Here is a 20,595-nt window from a genome sequence, read left to right as displayed (position 1 = left end):
TTATCCTCAAGGCTGCGAGCACATTTCTGAGAAAACTTCTAGTAAATAAACTTCTAGTTCTAAGACAAATCATACCACTGTAAATGATTGCAGATCCATTTTTAATGCATTTAAAAGCGCAATGTTGATAAGAATGAAAAACTTCTAAAGAATAACAAGAATAAAATATGTACATTTTTCTGTTAAAGTTTTTGATAGGTATAAAATAGATTAATTATAAGCTTCAGGAAATACTCTATTCTTTCCCAAATTATTACATAATGTACAATCACAAATTGGTCTAATAAGAGGGTAATTTTGTTAATGAATACCTATGTTGGGAGCATTTTGGCTAACAGGGCTCTTATTATTCATCTAGCAAATGTTATTTATACCTAAAAGTCAAATACTAATCCTACCTTTATCATGCTTTGTTCAGAAATGAAACATATGCTGCAATTCAATTCAAGGTAGTGCTTCGGCATCACTGGTCCAAAGACAAGCTATCCAAGATCAAAGCCGACCTGGACCCCGCATGTAATCATTGTAAACAAACTCCAGCTACACTCCTGCATACATTCTGGACCTGTCCCAAACCGCAGAGCTTTTGGCAACCTATTTTTGACATCTCCTGTGGGATATGTGGAAAAACTGTACACCCATCACCGCTCATCTCACTGTTCGGGGTGATCCCTGTGGATATGTCCTTCAGCAAGAACAAGAAGGAGGTGATTGCTTTTGGCTCTCTCCTGGCCAGAAGACTGGTTCTGTTTAATTGGAAGGACCCACGCCCCCCAGCATATGTACAGTGGATAAGAGAGGTGATGTATCATATATATATAGAAAAACTAAGATATACCCTAAAGGGTTCTGTGAAAAGATTTTTGGGCACGTGGCAGCCTTTTATGTTGTATGTGAAAGCTTTCAATGCCTGTGTAATTCATTTTTATTCAGTTATGTATGTGTGACTGATCCAGTGTAGGAGGGATGGAGTGAAAGGTATTTTTGTTTGTTTGTTTTATGTTCATAATGAAAAATGAATAAAGAAAATAAAAAAAAGAAACATACCATTTCAAGCTGTCGTAAAGTAGCTCGTAGTTGGATTTCAGTTTGGCTACTGTAGTTTCGTTAATTTTGTTTGACACCATCTGAAAAAAACAAAACCAAAATACAGGAATGATAAATATACACACAAAAGGACAAAGAGGACAAGAAATACACACAGACAAACACAGAATTGGTCCAGAAGTAGTATCATAGATCATGATAGTAGGAAGTACTTGAAGATCATGATGTTTACCCACAGATCAAGATTAAAAGCACTGTTATTGTCAGTGTGTGTGCATGTGTGAGAGCGAAAAACATAGTAAAGCACTTTGCAGAACCTGGAACAGAAGTGGACCGTTTAATATTATTTAACACTGATTAAAAAGTTCAATAAAGTATGCCTCTGAAAAATAAAGCACAGCAAAAAAACACATATGTAGAGTCTAAAAGTTAAATTATCTATTTGAGTTGTAAAATTTCTCTTGTCCTGAAGGCAGAGCTGTGTGCTTGCAACAAAGATAGAAACAGAGGACAGGTGCTGTTCCCCCTCTTATCTTTGGAGCCAGGTTGGTAGAGCAGCAAGAAATGAGGGATAGCGTTGTCTGTATCAAAGAGCTGCAGGACCGAGGCTATCTCTGATCAGACCGTGCAGCAAGTTTCCCAACAACGTGAATAAACACCAACGTTCTGATCATACACAAACGTTGACTGGTATCTCGTCCCGACTGCGACGGATTATTGTGTTCTTAGATTCACCCCAATATATTGTTCATTGTCATGAGCGCTCACGCCGCTCCAAGGTCTCAAAGGACAGAGATATGAACGTGTTGAATGATGTGGATCGTTAAAATGATTTGTTCTGATTTTTTTAACCCTCTGCCATCAGAGGTCAAACGACTGTAATAAAAACCCGTGACAAATATAATGCTTACATCTTAAAATGTTATGTTCTGCACTCTAGCCATAAATGATCTCTTCAAGTGGAAATTTAGTAAGAATTTAAAAAAAAAAAGTGAAATTTACAAGAGGTTATATTTGTGTTTTCAGCACGTGACATCCATGATGGAACAAATATTCTGGCTGTATTCTGTCTTTATCTGTGAGAAGCAGCCTGGGGCGAGTTCAGGCAGCTTTTCTTTCTCCGCTGCCAGGTCTTATCTGCAGCAGTGGAGGCTTTTATGGAGGATGGTTGCATGAGGCTAACATGTGGCAAACCACCTCTAAAGGGAAGTAATTACAAAAAAAAAAAAGAAAAACTATTTACACATGAATGCACACACACCTGTCAACCTGCTTTAATACTCTATACCCTCGGGGAAAAATAACACCAAGAGCCACGAGGCACAGCCTGATTTCCACTCTGTAATAAAGAGAGACATCAGCTCTCGGTTTCTTTTTTTGTTTTACCTTTGTGTCCTTCTCTGTGTTTGAATTGGCAGGGAGCCTATAGCAAGATAGAATCACTTTGTTAGAAGTTTTGTGCTGTAACGTTTTCCTTTCCGGAGTGTTTCTCCATCAAAACTTGAAAATGTGTCACTTCTTCAGAAACGTGACGCATGAGACATTTATCAGATTTTAAAAGCAAACACTTTTGACTGTCTTGTGATTGTGAATCATTTAAGAGGCTAAAGCAACGGCTTCCTCTAGCTCTGCCAAACTGATTAATCTACAACAAGCATGTAAAATTAATCAAGTTGGAGAGGAAATAACTTGATGAAGAAATGTGGTCATTTCTTCTTTCGGTCGCTTTAGCTGTTGCGTAATCATTTCTATAAGTTGGTTTATGACAAGCACTGACGAATGAGCCAAAACACAGTTCCATTAATCCTAAAACCACTAAAGACTCTGAGTTACTGTCATCAACAAAACAAGTTTAATGCTCAATGCTTGCTAATAAAGGCTTCATTGTTTGTGTTTATGCTAAACAAATTCATAAATCTATTAATTATGACGCCATGGCAATTAAAACATTACTCAGTCAGCAGCGGGCACCTCAGAGCAGCATGAATGAGACAACAGTTTGATTAGTGTCACAAAGACAGTGTGAGAGTAAAAATAAGATGTTCAGGTCAAACATATTCAGAAAGTTACCCTTTTCTATGAAAATAAACACGTTTTATACACATACTGATAAACATAATGACACCTTATCAACTGTATGCAGTCTTGTTACACTTCTCTGCAATGCAGGATCATATTCCCCATGAAATTCTAAACATCAATATAAATCAAATTAAACTAATCACATTTCGAGTGACAGGGACGTAAAGTCATTTGAGACGTTCTTTAAAGGAAAAGGAGAGGGTTTTTGTGGCAGTCATTAAAACACTTGATAATGAATACATTTTATATCCTAGAGAAAAATTATGTTTTTCCTTTAAATAAAAAAATACAACTATAACAAACCAAATGTAAGCTTTACTTTTTGGTTGAGATAAGGTGTGGAGTAGCTGCATTTTGCAGGTATCTTTTGATTATCCTAAAAGCAAGTGAAAGAACTCCATAATTTGCTAATAAAAAATTGTAATCAACACCTATGAGATGACACGAATGTATATCTAGTTGGATAATTTAATTATCTTATCATCAACTCATTAATCAAATAAGCCACACAGAGAAATGCGAGATCTTTTCAATCCAGATTTAATCCTTGCAAAGGCGTGCAGCAATAGAAAACAAGATGTTATACGAAGCCCTGATCACAAGGTCTGCCTGCGGACAACGAGTTAGTAAAAGCTTAAACACCCGTTATTAACAGAGGCAAGGTCAAGACAACCTCTGCTTCACTGCTCACAGATGTTAAAGGCGTCAGAAGTTATCAGTTATCAGACTCGTCTGAGTAGACGAAGAGACTCTCTTGACTTCACGTGCATGGTTCTGTATTAATTTAAAGCTAAGTGAAAATATCCATGACCTTCACATAACTTCTCCCATTAAACACTTTGCATAAACTAAGATTTGGTTAATTTCCTTCAAATTTCCAAAGGACATTTCAAATTAGGGTGCACACTTTTTAATAATTAACTGAATAAAGTACAGATTTCTCTATGTTAAATAAAAATAATTAAAATTCTGGTCAGTCAGGAGTTTTGGATCATTCCAACGAATCATTTTAAACCCAAACTAATAAACAAAAATTATTTCTTCAAAATCTTGCTGTTATAGTATATGTGCCTTAATGTGAGGTTTGAAGCTCAGGTGATCCAACGAGTGTTTGGAGTCTGAGCAGGTTCATAAAAAAAGATTTTAAACTTTACAGACACTTTATTCCACGAAGTATAACGTGAAACAAACATCACACAGATGTTCACTGAGTGGATACTGGTTGTGCACCGAGTCGTTTATATGTTCAGGGAAATGATTTGACTTCAGGAGACGAGATCACCTGAACGTCAGCGAAGTATCCAGCTTTTAAACCTTTACATCCTCACTTGCCTCTTACTGTATCACACCAAACACTTCTTCATCTCTGTACGTTCTCTTAATGCTGCTGAAATGGTGTTTTGTAATAGTCCTGCCCCTCCCATCCTCTTCAACTCAGCACTCTCTCTCCCTCATCCCTCTCTCGAACTCCCACCCTCCCTCATCCTGATATTAATGACACAGCTATCTGAGGCAGCAGCAGTTCCTCTGCGCTCTCCTTCTCCTGCACATACTGCACTCATACACACACACGGACACACACTCACAAACAGAGGAGCACGCTGACACCAAAACATATTGGACACACTTAGGCACACACAAACACACCCACATAACTCAACTTATTCCCACAACAAGTTCACATTCAAGGCACTCAGCCACAGACTCCACAGACTCATCTCTTTTTTACAAATCTCAAAAACATGAGGACAATTCTGCTTTGCGTTTGTGCCGGTCTCCTGCTCACAGCCACCTTAGTGCCGCAAACCACCTTTGCAGTGGACTTCTCTGGCAACTCCTACCAGCGATGGGATGCTCGCGGACCCTACAATCTGGGATATGAATCTGGTAACCCCACTTCTTGCCCCGTGAAACTTAGACCCTTGGGCCACTGTGGGAGCTCCGGGACAGGAACAGAGGAGGGGGAGGACTGTCCCTACCAGCTCACCCTGCCTCCCCTCACCATTCAGCTGCCTAAACAGTTCAGACTGCTGGAGAAGACAATTAAGGAGCTGCAGAGTCTTAAGGAGGTGGTGAACAAGCTGAAAAGTGGGTGCCAGGAGTGCTGTGGGGCTCAAGGCAACGGAGCACTTGGATATGAGCGAGGGGACAGGGGACAGACACAAGTCTCTATTCAAAGGGATGCTGAAGAAGAAGTCAGACAAGACCTGACAACACAAGGTGGATCTAGCCAAGAAGAGAGGGGAGATGGGACGTTTCCTGGAGCTACTGTGGATAGTACTGGACTGGGGCAAGGTTCTATTTATAGAAAAATTCCATCACATCCAAGCACTGTGCAGGAGATGCAGGTAAGATGCAAAATCCAGTTGCTTTAAACCACAAAAATTGACAAATGTAGGATTTTATCAATAAATGTACACTTGTTTGTCAGTTCAAGCTATGTTGATGAGTTCCCTTTATTTTAAAAAGGGTAGCATACCCTAAAGAAAATCGGGATGCGTGATAGATGACAGCTACACTGTTTTATTTCCAACTAAACTATACTTTTATTTTTCTAAGATCATGTCATTGTCCTCACGTTGAATCACAGTACGAATGGGTATAAAATACATGTTTCATAAATGTATTGGACACACTACCATCTAAAAATTGTCCAGTCAAATGCACCCAACTGGAATGTCAACAGACCAGATGCTAAAAGGCCTGTGATGTCTGATCTGGCACCAGTCCACCAGGGAAAATTCCTGGTACTGTAAACAGGGTGGGGAATCATTATTAGACAGCAGCCAAATGGCGGTAAATTCTGTCTCCCTGGTAAGCTTGTGGATTCTCAAAGTTGTGTTGGCAGACGGCCAATCATCACGCACACAATGTTTCTATTTTAAAAAAATTCAAGTTGACTGGTGCCTTCAGTAATCCACCTGCTTTTGTAGCTAGTGCCAAAACAATGTTCTTCACTCCGAGTCTGGCCTTTTCTCAGGTGAAGCTCAATAGGATGTCAGCCAGCCTGCGCAACGCCAGGAGCCAGATCTCGTCTCTGCAGGGTCGTTTGGAGGAGCTCAACCTGCTCAACATGGACAACGTGCAGGCTATGGTGGACAGACGTGTGGAGAACATCACCGGCATGGTGAACAAGCTCAGCTCCACCTGCAACACCCAATGTGCTGTACAGAACAGCCCTCAGTGTAAGCTTGGCTTTCCTAAGATTCAGTGGTGAACCATTTGAATTTTCTATTTATATTCCACCAACAGATCCAAACTCCAACACTCAAAAAACTCCAGCAGTTTGGGTTGCAGGGAATTTCTTTTGGCATGTCTAAGAAGACGTAAAATGTAATCACTTGGGAGAGAGAATCGTCTTGGGTCACCTTCACCCTACAAGGTTGTTCTTATTTGGGAAATGGGAGTGAAACCTTTCAAGCTGATGGTGATTTTACACAGCTGTTTGTCACAACAGGGATCTTCTATATAAACAAGAAATATAGGAAGATCTGTATGTGAGAAGAGAAAATTTATATCATATCCTCTACATACCTTTTAGCTGAGCTGTTTGTTTAGTGTAAAATAGCTTTTAGATTAGATCATACATCAGTGAAGCAATATAAAAGCCAGGCGCAAAATATGAATTCCAATTAGCTCTTACACAACTCTTTCAAGTGCTTTGACCCTCCACTAACCACAATATGCAAAAACTCAAAGGCAAAAACAGGTTCTTAACATCACACTGCACAGAGGTGACAAAACAGGAGTAGCAAACGAGCTGAGCATGACACATATCCAACAATGATGTAAAAGCTCACTTGGATGAGAGCACAGCCGAAAGGCGGGCCTCTTTTCAGTCCCAAAAATAATAATATCCTGACACTGCATGAGTGGATGTGACACTATATTGGGGTTTTCATGTGGAAAACAGATGAGCTTATGTCTAAGCAGATTAGCTGGGACAGTGGTGTGAAGGGAATCCTGTCTCCTTCTCGTGCATAGTTGCTTTCACTCTAAACTTGACTGTCTTCTTCAAATTCTCCTTTATACTAGAGGATCCCCTGTTTACTTTCATATTCTTTCACTTTTGCTTTTTTAATTTCTCCTTACTAATTTCTGCAGCCCTTGTTTCTCTTCTTCTAGCAGTCAAGCATTTACTTTTGCTGCATAGCTCCGGATCTCAATATGTCTTGCTGATAAAACAAGAAGCGATCAAGACAGCTCTCCTGATATTGTTGTACCAATCATTGAAGGCACACATCATCAACACTCATCTTTGCACATCAGTTTCTCACGTTATCTGTCATGTTTTGCTCAAAAGTAAATAATTTATTCCTGATGGTCTGAGGTCAGTCCAATGGGAGAAGACAAGAAACAGCTGTTGATACAAAAAAGCATTGTGCAATTATCTTCTGATAAGACTGCTGTTTCACAATATGGCTCTCAACAAATATGTAAATGCTGCTTCACTTGAATAATTTAACTTCTAAGAAGACATTAAAACTGATAAGACTAACATTTTACAACCACAATTCAGAAAAAAATGCATTAATGACCGGTGCCATTATCTTGCCAAAACCGTCTCAGACCAATTATCCCCTAATTTGACTCAACAATCTGAGAGTCAGCCAAGAGTCTTTTAGACATGAGTAAGTGACTGATATTAGAGTTCTTTAAGGTCAGGCACGGTGCCAGGCATTTGAGATGAAGATGGTTTTTGCCTGTCCAGGGACATGGTTGTCCATTCAAATGAATGGGGACAAATAGGGAGGGGTAATGTGAAGTGGAGAAACTGCAGTTGGGGGAAAAAGAGTGGGACGCTAAAGGAATTTACAGGTCAATTCTCTGAATGCCAAATGCCGACAGAGTTATTAACGTAACACAAAAAATGTTCCGGCCTCCCGATATACTCTGAAACTGTTCTCCGTATGGGGAGAGAAACCATCTGCAGCCTTTCTGCACTTTAAGTACCTTTTGAAACGTGTGAGGAAAATTAAGTCGATGAGTATACGGTCAAAGCATCTGGAAGTAGCACAAAGGCATATTTTATTTCCTTCTGCGCAAATACTGTTCATTGTAGAATTCTCGTTTCAACACCTGAGATTGTCCCTTTTAATCTACCGTCCCACTAAACAAATTCAGCACTAAACTGTATCAACAATCCAAGTTCAAAGGAGAACCACATACTGCCTGCCCAATGTCAGGACAATTTAGACCAAGATGTGCAGAGGCAGCTTTTCTAAATCAGCTTCAAGCTGAGTTTTGACAAGTCTGTTCCTTTTAGTTTATAACTGCTGACTGACACAGGCCTTGGGGTTTAAGGGTATGGCTTACAGTGCAACACAGAGAAAAGAAACAAGACATATGGGAATAAGTGGGGAGGTGTACAAACGTAGGGGGAAATAGACTTGAGAAAGAGTGAAGAGGTATAATTTGGACCTATGTTGCAGTATTTTATCCCTGATTCTTATAACTTAAATAAGAAAAGAAATACACACGTTAAAGGAAGAATTTATTGACAAATGTTACTATGCTAGTCAGGTTTGAGTCTTGCCAGATTTGTTTAGGGAAATCCCTTTTAAAAGCTATTGCTAGCAAAAAAAAACAAAAAAAAGGTAAATCGTTGTGTTTTAACAAACTATCACAGAAAATCCAAAGATACACAAGACTTCCACAAGATTTTAAAATGAATTTTCAACAAATTCTTCATTTTCTTTTTATCAGTTTAGTAGCCTTGGGAGCCGTTTCTGTAACAATCTCTTGGTTGGGCAGAGAAATAAGCTTGACCAAAGTGAAAGATTATTAAATCCATCCAATAAAATCCTTTTAAAACCACTCCTTATTCTGTCTCTATTCCTCCTGCTTTGCAGTTATCTTAGCCCCCCGTGACTGCTCAGACTACAGTATGCTGGAGGTGAGGAAGAATGGCGTTTATCGAGTGACCCCTGATCCCCGGAATGGGACATTTGAGGTTTTCTGTGAGATGGAGTCTTTTGGAGGAGGCTGGACTGTGATTCAGCAACGTCTCGACGGGTCTATCAGCTTTAACCGCACCTGGGCCGAATATAAGAAGGGTTTTGGAAACCTCAGGTAGGTTTCTTTATTGAAAGCCATTTATGAACCTTATAGAAGAAAAACCTAAACTAATGGAGGGAACACATGGCTGAAGACGCAAGAAATAACCCAATTTACATCAAGGTTAATTTTACCTGACAGAGATCTGGGCTATAAAGTTGGCTTTTAACAGGGATAAGAGATCTAATAAATGCTGCAACTGAGATGCATTATACAGTAGGGTTTGTAGGATGCAGCGGTTTATGAAGCTCGACTCCCCTCTTTTATGTAAGTGGAGTCATAAACTGTTGGATCAGTCTTTAAAAACTGGAACACAGACAACATAAAAACTTAAACATCTTAAAGGGAATCTTTTTTTTTGTAATGTGGACCATGTTCTATGCAGCAGCATTAGCGCCAAGTAAAGCAGCTACAGCTGATGGTAAAAGAGTGATAACTTCACGTGTTTTTAATTGTGTCAATGTTTATGAAGCATACACACTATTGTGATCCATTTTTCTTCCATACCTTTTTCTGCATTTTTCTCATTCCACAATTGTTGTCTTATTTCAACAAATCAAATATCAAAACGTTCAGCGCTGTCAGGACAATGCTGCTATGACTTTTAGCTTTTTGAAATATTTAGCCTTATCTGCCACTTTTTGTTTTTTTCATAGAAAATAAATTGAGCTAATTTCCCACCCTTCAAATCTTTAGATGTGTTTACAACCTTTTACTGCTCCTTTCACATTTTGTTCTGGTTCAGCTTCTTTCAGCTTCCTTCTGCAAATTTAAACATTTCTTTCAGCTACTTTCAGCTGTTTCATCAGATGTTCTGTGCTCCTTTCAGATTCTTTCTGCCATCTACAACGTTGTTGTGCTTCTTCTAACTTTTTTATGCTAATTTCAGCTTGTTATACTCTTTCAGCTTATTTCTGCAAGTTTCAGCTTTTTCTGCTATTTTAGCTACTTTAGCTGTTTTACGCTAATTTTAGCTTTTTCAGCAAAGTCCACATTTTTTGCACTCTTTTCAACTTTTTCCAGCCTAATTCAGCAAAAAAGTGCTCTCTCCACTTCCTTCTGGTAATTTAAGCTTCTGTCTTTTTAGCTACTACTCAGCTGTTTTTGCTTATTTCAGCTTTTTTAAGATAATTTCCTCTATTCTGTGTTCATTTCTACTTCTTTCAGCTTAATAAACTTATTTATGCTAATTTCAACTTGTTATGCTCCTTTCAGCTTTTTTCTGCTAGTTTCAGCCTTTTCTGTTCTATCAGTTATTATTTAGCTCTTTTGATGCCGTTTTCATCTTTTTCAGGCAATTCCACATTTTTTGCTCATTTCAGCTCTTTCCACTTCCTTCTGGTAATTTAAGATTCTAGAAAGAATCTTAAATTATAGCTGAAAAAATGCTGAAGCATTTTCAGCTACTTTTCAGCTTTTGTGTGTGTGCTCATTTCAGCTTTTTTAAGCTTATTTCCAAACGTGTGTGTTCACTTCTGTTCATGTGAACGTAATTCAGCAAATATGTGACCTTTCTGCTTTCTTCTGCTAAATTAGGCTTTCTCTTCCATTTCAGCTACATTTCAGAATGTTTTTTTCAGTTTATTTCAGCTGATTTTCAGCGAGAACTTGTGCAATAAGCATTCGTACTGCATTTTTGCAGGACATGCAATTTCTCTAGTTTACAGTAAAATGGAAATAAAATGTATCATAATAGACAACAAAAAGTAGAACATAAAACCTATTTTGAAGCCAAAAAAAATAGAGAATTTTCTTTGCTTTACTTTGTCTCAAAGCAAAACGTTTTGCACATGAAATATTCCCTCCATGTCTCTGTGCTGATTTTACTAAAACTCTCAGAACATAATCACTGAACAGATATCTGTAACTAATTAAGGTTTTTGAGTCAACCCAATTCAAGATGGCCATCACAGCTAAGTAACTTTAACAAACACAAAAGTGTTTACAACTCAAGTTTTACAGCTATTGAACTAAACTTTGGTGTTGCTGAGACTGAACCACAACAACACAGAGGAGCAGCGGTTACGACAGTCCCCTCACAGCAAGAAGGTCGCAGGTTCTCCTCCTTTTCTGGCTGGAGTTTGCATATTCTCCTCATGCATGCATTTTTGCCCACATATATGTCAGGCTAATTGATAAATAGCCTCTAAGTGTAAGAGAGAATGTGAATAGCTGTTTGTCTCTACGTGTCCCTGTGATGGACCTGAGACCTGTCCAGGGTGTCCCCCACCTCTCGCACAGTGACTGCTGGAGATACTCTTAGGTCCCTGCAATCTGGAAAGGAAAAGCATAAAAAAAAATAGATGGATGGATGGTTGGGTTTAGTAAAAGCGCTGCAGCCTCAGAGCCTCAGTCGTTGCGTTTGGTATGCAGAGCTTAAAACACTGAATTTAAAATTAACTTTATAAATGTTAAACTATGTATATCAACTCCAGCATGTGTGCATCATCACAGCCAGCCTGAACAGCCATGAAGAAACCGCTGATGCTGTGGTCAGCTTTATAAATTTATAAACGTTTCAAATTGGAACTATTTGTTCACCTAAACAGGATGTGAGCTATTTTGGTGGATTAGAAAAAAAAATCACTAAAACAAAGCCTCCAGTTTATTTACAGACACGCGCTCTCTTATTTGTGGATCAGTTTTTATGGAAATGAATGCTACTAAACAATGTCATACCTCTAAACCACGACTTGAAAGCACCCAGTCTGCTTTTAGGAGCCATAACAATAACGATGCACACCTGGTCTCACTATCGCAGATTGTTCACCACCTGTTCTCACGAACACTGACTGATCATTACACATAAAACTAAGTAAATACTCTGACCGCATTCCTACGCACAGGTTGCAAACTTTAATCTATTATTTAAGAAGGGAGACTGTGAATGTTTAGAACAAAGCGTCAGTGAAGGGTACACGGATCGATATCTTCACTTTTGTTATTTGCTCTATTTTATGTGGGGTTTATTCTCTTGTGAGAATAACCACAGTAACTTTTTGATAAGCATGCCTGCAGCTCTCGCATTGCTTCCCACTAAAAAAATAATAACCTTTCTCATCCATTTTTTACTGTCACACTTCGCTCGCATCTCCTCTACATCATCCCAGGTGTGGGAATAAGTTCATTTTGTTTGAATAAATGTATGTTTTCTAACCAACTGTGCCCGTGTTTGAGCTTATTTATATTGTATGCCCAATTTTTAGTTTTCTGTCCTTTCTGCTCCTCTTCTGTCTTGCAGAGGTGAGTTCTGGCTGGGCAATGACTATGTTCACTTGCTGACGAAAGCCAAAGACATGACTGTGCGAGTGGAGCTGGAGGATTTTGAAGGTGTTCGGGAATATGCAAAGTACGACCAATTCTATGTGGCTAATGAGTACCTGCGTTACCGGCTTTCCATCAGTGGATACAGGTACAGTTTTCTTTTGCGGCACACACAAGTCAAATTCAATCACCACGTCTGATTAATCGACGTATCATTGCAGCGGAACAGCTGGCAATGCCATGAGTTTCAACAAGCACTTCAACCACGACCAGAAGTTCTTCTCCACGCCTGACCGCGACAACGACATGTACCCCTCTGGAAACTGCGGCGCCTACTACAGCTCCGGCTGGTGGTTCGACGCTTGCATGTCCGCCAACCTCAATGGGAAGTACTACCACAAGAGGTATAAGGGCGTCAGGAATGGGATCTTCTGGGGAACGTGGCACAACATGTCAACAGAGTACTACCCAACCAACTACAGGCAGGCCTTTAAAACGGTCAAGATGATGATAAGACCTAAAAACTATGCTCCGTAAGAAGGACGAATAAACATTTTGGGAATAGAATCCTATGTTTAGGAAGAAAGAACACATAAAAATGAAACATTTCTCTGTATTTAATTCATTTGCACATATTTACACATGCATCCCTATACAACCCCAATTTTTAAAAAAGTTGGAATGTTGTGTAAAATAAAAGGCAATGAGTAGCAAATACTATAAACCTATATTTTATTCACAATGAAAACATATCAAATGCCAAAGCTAAGCAAGTGTACAATTAAAAACACTATTGGGTAACCTTGAATTTTATAGCAACAACATATCTCAAAAACTTTCACATTTCACTTACTTTTACAGCTTGTTGTTATCCCTGTCCAAGTATTTTTGAGATGTGTTACTACCATAAGATTCAAATTGACCTTACTTTAAAAAGGTACCTTTTCTTTGTTTAAACATTTGATTTGTTTACGTTTGAATGTAATTAAATATAGGTTTGTGATATTTAAAAATCATTGCATTATGTTTTTATTGGCATTTTAAACGTCTCAGCCTTTTTCTAAATTGGGGTTGTAAACAAAACAAAACAAAATAATAAAAGAGTATAGCAGAAAGTTTCAGTGCCGTACTAACAGACTGATGGTGAAATATATCATATTACATTTTGGACTGTAGTGAGTGTGGCCTTTAAGATGATGGATTAGTTTGAGGCTGATTAAAAAAAGAGAAGGAATGATCTGCAAACTAACACACTTGCAATGTAAAAGGCCTGCCTGAAGCAGGGGCAATGATATTACATGGAAGCTGCCCGTGAATAATGTTTTACTGGTTTCTGACATTTCTCCACGCTTTTGTCCTGCTGCCTCCTGCTATAAACCCCCACTGAGACGCAGTGCAGCACATACCAGTAGTAAAAACTAATGAGCTATCATTTTTCTCTGCTGCAAATGATTTTATAATTAACAGAAAGCACTCAAGTGAGGTAAGCTGATGGTATAGTTTTGTGTCTGAAATTATTCTCGGGGTCAAACGGTTTCATAAATCTTTAGAAAAGCTGTTCAGGAGTTGAGATTTCGGTGTGTTTAATTACACCGGCGCATTTCGATAATGCTTCATTATCCTGAATGTTACAAAACATCCCAGGAAAAAGAAATGATGAATTTCTCTCGAGTGCTACCCACATTCAGCACTGTTTGCATTACTGATGCTTTGTTAAATTGCTCCTGACAGCAGCGATTGAGCAGAACATTAAACACTTCCAATTGTTTTTCCATCCCTGCGTTTGGATAGGCAGCACGACTCCATGCCACACACCAAGTTTGTAAAATTCTCTTTGGCTTATCATTGTACAATACCGCCATCTAGTGTTAGGAGACTGTACAGCACCATTTTATACACACTGTGGGTTAAAGATGGACAAAGGATGTGTTTAACAGGATGTGTACAGTATTTATTTAACTTTGTGAGGTATGAGAGCTTTTATATAACGTTTCTGCAGATCATTCTGTGCAAAGTATATTGATTGTTGACAGTCACGCGTTAAGAAATGATGCATAAATGTGAAGTCTTAGCTAAGTCATAACTTTAGAGATTTGTGTGTATGTGTGTGTGGGTGTGTGTACCATACAGATCTTTCTAGTCATGTTAATTTGCCATTACAAATAAAACCTGCATATTTTTTATAATAAAAAAAATCAAGTTCAAATTTTATTGCTGTGTACATTGCAGTGTTTATCGTGATGTCTATTTTGAAGTACAAGCTTTTTATGCTTTGGTATCAAAGAATGTGAACAGAACCATACTTAGCATACATTTTTAGGGGCAATTTTTTTTGCATATCAAAGTTTAATGTGCTTTTAAATTAAACATAAGCAACATTTTGAACAGCTGCCAACTACCATGTGTTTGTTTACCTACAGAAAAAAACAAGTAACTGAAAACAGAACAACAGTGACAAAATATTCTGTTTTATACTTTGCAATGAGCACCTTTAATATTGTCATTGACAACTCTTAAAACTGCATCTTTATAATGCGATGACAAAATAATGTCAGAGTTTTACCTCTTCGAAGATTTGGAAAGCAGGGCATGCAGAGACGTCAGTATTTGTCAGCAGCTGATTTTCGAGAAGCAAAGCACTTCCTGCAAGATCTTCTTGTTCTTCAAACGCTGCTCCTTTTGTGCTGGGAGGCCTGGAATCCTTCTGCTCCTCAGACCCACTCACTAATACAAAAACAAAAAAAAAACAATCTGATTAATTTACAGGTTATTGGTTTTAGTGATGAAACAAATTTAAAAAGCAAACCCCACCCACTCGTTTTTTTTTATTTTGCTCTTTCTGTAATTTCCACTTTTTTACTCAGGTTTGTGAATCCAACTTACTCTGATAAAATCAGTGCATCTATATGTTTAAGTGAAGCTATGGTAATTAGCATATTGACAACAATTAGCATTAAAAATGCTCAAACTAGCGAAAACTGACTTATTTTGACGGTTTCGTACAATTCAAAAATATCAAAAATTTAAAAAAAATTAATTAAATATGGTATTCCTAAATATTTTATACCGAAAAGTTTGTTTGATTAAACTTTTAAGATTTCGTTTTTAGCCTACTCATTATTAAACGACTAAGATACAATTTCAAACTCATATTTGTTGCTAAAGACACGAAGTCAAACGTCTTACTGTTAAAAATGTTCACGTCTCCTTGTTTTATCTTGAATTGGTAACTTGTTTGTCCGACAACTTTAATATATACGACCTTTGAAAAGTTTAAAAAGTTAGCGTTAGCAAAATCTTTTCGTTTTCATTTCCGGGTGAGCAGTGTTGTGGTCACCATGGCAACGACGTACCCCTGTTGTTACGTTGCCAAGTTTACAATAACTGTCGTATTTTTACGATAGTTTTAGGGTGCGTGTGATTTCCGTGCACCAAAGCAAAATAAACTTGTCACTAATTTATTTAATTCACGTGAGCAGCGATATACTGTATCACAAGGTCCGATCCGACGGAACGTGTGCTGGCCAGTCGCAACGTCATTTTTTTATCTGGCAACCCTGCAGTAGAAATTAAATAAAGACGATTTCAGGGGTTTTAATGAGTTGAAATAATAATAATAATTATTATTATTATTTTTGTCTTTTTTTTATAACTGTCCTAATAAGCATATTGGCAAAAAGCAGCCGATGTAATGTATATTTTTAAGCATAAAACAGACCTTATGCAGTGAAAAAAATATAAGCAAATACCTTTACACAAACTCAAAAAAATAAATTAACTTAAAACAGGAAATAATTAGAAAATTTGACATTTTTAAACTTATATGACTTAGATGAAACCGTTCCAAACTATTGTAAATCCCTGTTCATTAACTGCACTTACCTTTGTTGTCCTCCAGGTGGCGGAAAACAGTGACGTCAGTGCAGTGCAACCACATCACTAACATATGTCATGAATTGACCATTTTTAAAGCCAGATGAAAGTATACACCAGCTGAGTGAGCTCCAAAATGCATAAATCCTAACTGATTCAAATGACTTGAAGTTATAGTTGAGATGATGATGTAACACTCTGCTCTCCTTTTACTTATTTTCCCACAATGCCGAGGTGGCATGGGCCATCATTCACTCTCTACAACAGCTGCAGGAGTGGGCCACATCATTATGTGCAGCCTTATGCGTATACTGGAGTGTGAATTTTCAGACAAAGAAAAAGAAAAAAAAGAAACTTTTGGACATTACACTAAAATGAAAACAGAATTCCATTTAATAAAGGCCTAGGGTTTTTTTGAAGGGATGTATCAAAGTTTTTCAAAAGTGTTGTGAAAAACCTTCAAAGCAAAAAATAAACATCTTAAATGACTGAGCATCTCAGTGAAATGCATGTTTTCTGCAGGTTGGATTTAGGACCTACCAGCTTGTGGGGCACAAGACTGGCTTTTATTTGCCAGTATAAATGAGAAAGGGAGGAAATAAATAGGCAACCCCCCCCCTCCTGTGCACTCAAGCAGACTTTTTTTTAACAGCCTTTCCAAACTAAACTTGTTAGTTGCATAGCTCTATTTTTACCAACACTTGTTAAGTTTTGTACAAATCACCTGGTGCTTGGGAGCAACAGTTTTTGGAAGAAGCCGTACCCTTTAAAAAAAGCATCCAGTAGAGTCGATGTGGGAACAGGCAAACCTTGTGATGTAAATGAGCATGTTTGGGTCAGACCCAGGATCAAGTAATTTTCATGTAAATGAGTCTAGACGGAAAAAATAATAAAAATAGCGAGTGGGGGGAAAAACATACTTGGAAAAAAAGAAGGCGTCATTGTTTTGTATTAAAACAAGCACCTCTGTTTGTGTCATCATTTTCCAGATTTTGCTTTTGTTTTTTAAAAGTATGTGAAAGTGTCTGCTGACTAAATGTATTTTCCACCATGACTTCCCATCAACTCAACCATAATTGCCGGCTGTGATTCATGGCTTTTATACCACACAGTTCTGATTAAACTGCTGAGAAGTTTAACAATCTTCAGCAGATGTTGATGACTGCTGAGTCACTTAGCAGAGATGAAAACGTGCATCAACATGCAACAGGTCACTTTTCAGCTGTTTTTGTGAACTCTTCTAAACGGGCCCGAACTACAAATAACATTTCCTGTAAAAATGCAGTGCAAAATCTGAGCATTGAATTATTGTTTCAATTTGTTGAAGAAGCTGAAATTTAGTTGTTAAAGTCAAAAATAGCAAAATGCTAGCTAAAAGGAGCAAAAAGCTAGCTAAAAGTAGCTAAATGCAAGCTAAAACGAGCAAAAAACTGGCTTAAAGTAAATAAATGCTTAAACTTAAAAGCAACAAAAGGCAAGTTAGACTATAACAGCAGAAAAAGGTTTGCTTGAAGCTAAAAGAAGCAAAGGTTAACTAAAAGCTAAAATGAAGAAGAAGAAAAAAAAACACCCCACCAAAAGGTTAAGTAAAAGTAAAAAAAGCAGAAGGCTTGCTAAAAATAGCAAAAAGCTAATGCTAAAAACAAGCCATTGGTAGCAAAAGACAAACTAAAAACTAAAAGTAGCTGAAGACTGGCTAAATGCTAAAAGTAATAAACCACTAGGTCAAAACAGCAAAAGGCTAGATAAATGCAAAAAGTAGCAAAGGGTTAGCAAAAGTAGCTTAAGGCTAGATACAAACTAAAGCAGCAGAAACGTAGCTTAAAGCTAAAAGTAGAAAAAGGTTAACTAGAAGATAAAAGTATGAAAAAGCTGGCTAAAAAGTAAAAGTAACATAAAAAGGCTAAAAGTAAAGCAATTCTCCAGAAGCAAATTTCAAAGAGAAACATTTTTTTTCAAGGAACTGTAAAGATCTCAGTGCAAATTGTCAGAATTAATCCAGTTTAATGTAATATTTCCACAAAGTAATCTGGTGTCAAACTTGTTCTTCTTCAGATGCAAAAATAGGAAGTAAACAAATGCCTTTAATCTAAAGCTAAAAAGTAGACTTTAAGCCGATTGTTTGTACTGTACCTTGGGTCAAATTGCATGAGAAGGGAATTACTGTGATTTGTTTTATAAATGAGGTGGAACCATAAAAATGATTCTAGCTTCCTGTTGTTCTTATTGTGAGAATTGAACACCCTTACATTTAAACCAGAAACAAAGACCAAGAAATGCTCTTGGCAGAAATCAAATCTGATGTCATTTTTGGGAGTTTCTGAAGGATCCCTGCTGAGATTCTGGAGCATTGTTTCCCTCTGTGTCAGTGGGCTGACTTGGGACTGAAAGACCCCCTTCAGATCCAGCTCCTCTCATTCTCAAAGGAAAAAAAAACGTGCTCTGGACAACTGTTTCTGTTTATCATGTCTAGCTCCAAGGAAAATCAGCTGAAGACAAATGTGTGTGGCAACAGCAGTCGTGCTCATATATCTTGGCATAATATTTCTCTCTCTGGTGTGTTGTAATCAATCAACCTTTATTTATACAGGTAAATCCCATTGAGCCTCGAGGACTCATTTACAAGAGAGACCTGAAAATCAGTGTAATCAATGATATGAGTCAAATAAAGAATGGTGAGAAATAAAAATGGATTTTGTGAACAAATTGTCAGATATCAACGCTTGTAAAAATTGATCATTTCCACTTGAAACTAGATACCCACTCATAAAGTGTTGAACATTTTAAATGAAGTAGTTCAGTGTACTCACTGTTTTTTTAAATTATTATTATTATTACAGCATTAGCCCTAAAATGTGTATTTTTGTTCCAGTTTTTTCTGTTACCACTGTCTTGGTCTAGCCTCTAGTTCAAATATGGTCACTTTTGGCTCCAGTAAGACCAAAACAACAAGAACTGAAAATAACTGTGCACAGACTAAGGTGAAAATGTTGGTCTGAAACATCCATCTTCTCTTAAATCCATCTTAAAATGAACATATAGTCCCATGATTTGGGGTATATTTGCTTAGTCATTAAAAAAAAATTCTCTGGTATTGTTTTTTGTAGAAATATTTGATTTCATTCACAGATTGTATTCAAAAATCATCTTGATTTTTATAGTGAATTGCTATCGTCGGGCCCTAAAATCACAACTTTTCATTGCTGGTATTCAGAGGTGACCAGTTGGCAAAGAAAGTGAGAAAAAACTATCTAAGATGTGCATAAAAGTGATCACTTTGTTAAGCACATCACCTGGTCTACCTTGATAGAGAAAAGTTTAGTTGAATGTCATCTGCATAACGACAAATGTTCATGCTATGTCAGTAGATATTAATCTAATAGAAGCATGGATGGATTTAAAGATTGATGAATAACTCTTAAACCTTTGGAACACATGGAAGAATGAAACATACGAGCTCTTTTTACATTTGTAGAATTAGTAACAGTGAGCCTATTTATGGCTAATTTCTATTTCCATTTCCATGCATGTGTGTGTACTAAAAAACTGAACCGATCACTTTTACAAACTGTTAGGATGGCCTTGCTTTCTTTGCTACACAGAGCGACACCTGGTGACAATACAAGTGTTATGTGCCTGGGACACATTGGCCTTATTATTTTGTCTTTGGGACATGTCCTGGGTTTTGGGTTGGCTGATTTGCCTTTAATTGTTTTGGGCTGTGGCCTTTTCCACCCCACCTATTAAATAGGCTGGTCCCAAGGAGCTCCCCCCGACCCCACCCCTTCGATTCCCCCTCTCTCTCTCTTTGCTTCTCTCTCTCTCTTTCCCTGTCTCCCACATTTTTGAGCAGCCCTTTCAAAGGCTCACCTCCATTTTGGCTCTCTCTCCCGGAGAGAGAGCCACTTACTGAGCCAAGGTAAATGCATCCTTGTTCGTGCTCTATCTCCACCGATAATAATGTAGTTAATTTATGCCACTCGTATTTCCCTTCGGATCGCCGTTGTTTATGAATAAAAACTGTCTTAATGTACTTAGAAAAGTACATGCTCTATCTTCACCGATCTTGATGTAGCTAATTTACACCACTCTTATTTCTGTTATAAGCCATTGGTTAAGATGATATGTGACGCATTAGACCTGAACCCCAGCCTGGACTGATTGAGAAAAACCCTGCAAGATACAGAATGAATTATTTCCATGGTGAAACAGCGCTGCTCAGTGGTGAAGCTGCATATCCTTTTAACCAATGACGTAAGTATGTCAATGATT

The 20,595-nt window shown here is 37.8% G+C and overlaps 2 protein-coding genes across 2 annotated transcripts in view; one reads left to right on the top strand and one right to left on the bottom strand.

Annotated features, from left to right (window-relative positions):
- The window catches only part of ccdc146 (coiled-coil domain containing 146), a 46,663-nt gene extending 45,536 nt beyond the window's left edge, over window positions 1-1,127 (bottom strand). Inside the window, 1 exon segment of the mRNA XM_037696161.1 lies at window positions 1,048-1,127. Coding sequence (XP_037552089.1) covers window positions 1,048-1,127 — 80 coding nt within the window.
- A 3,525-nt stretch (window positions 1,128-4,652) lies between these two features.
- Window positions 4,653-12,987, top strand: fgl2a (fibrinogen-like 2a). The gene is made up of 5 exons (XM_037695664.1): window positions 4,653-5,477; window positions 6,110-6,314; window positions 8,982-9,201; window positions 12,428-12,598; window positions 12,672-12,987. Exons 1-5 carry the CDS (start codon window positions 4,872-4,874, stop codon window positions 12,985-12,987), a joined length of 1,518 nt encoding a protein of 505 aa, XP_037551592.1. The 5' UTR covers window positions 4,653-4,871.
- Window positions 12,988-20,595: the final 7,608 nt, after the last annotated feature.

This window comes from Nematolebias whitei, chromosome 22 (genome assembly GCF_014905685.2).
Source record: "Nematolebias whitei isolate Nwh7 chromosome 22, NemWhi1, whole genome shotgun sequence".
Classification (NCBI taxonomy): domain Eukaryota; kingdom Metazoa; phylum Chordata; class Actinopteri; order Cyprinodontiformes; family Rivulidae; genus Nematolebias; species Nematolebias whitei.
Note: the sequence above shows the minus strand (reverse complement) of the source record. Positions and strands in the feature narration are given on the sequence as shown.

What these genes read in the sequence shown, in the direction of transcription:
- fgl2a (XM_037695664.1), top strand. Translation starts at nt 4,872, where the DNA reads ATGAGGACAATTCTGCTTTGCGTTTGTGCCGGTCTCCTGCTCACAGCC. An exon ending in TGTACAGAACAGCCCTCAGT is followed by an intron (nt 6,315 to 8,981) that starts GTAAGCTTGGCT and finishes CCTGCTTTGCAG; the next exon opens with TTATCTTAGCCCCCCGTGAC. An exon ending in CTTTCCATCAGTGGATACAG is followed by an intron (nt 12,599 to 12,671) that starts GTACAGTTTTCT and finishes GTATCATTGCAG; the next exon opens with CGGAACAGCTGGCAATGCCA.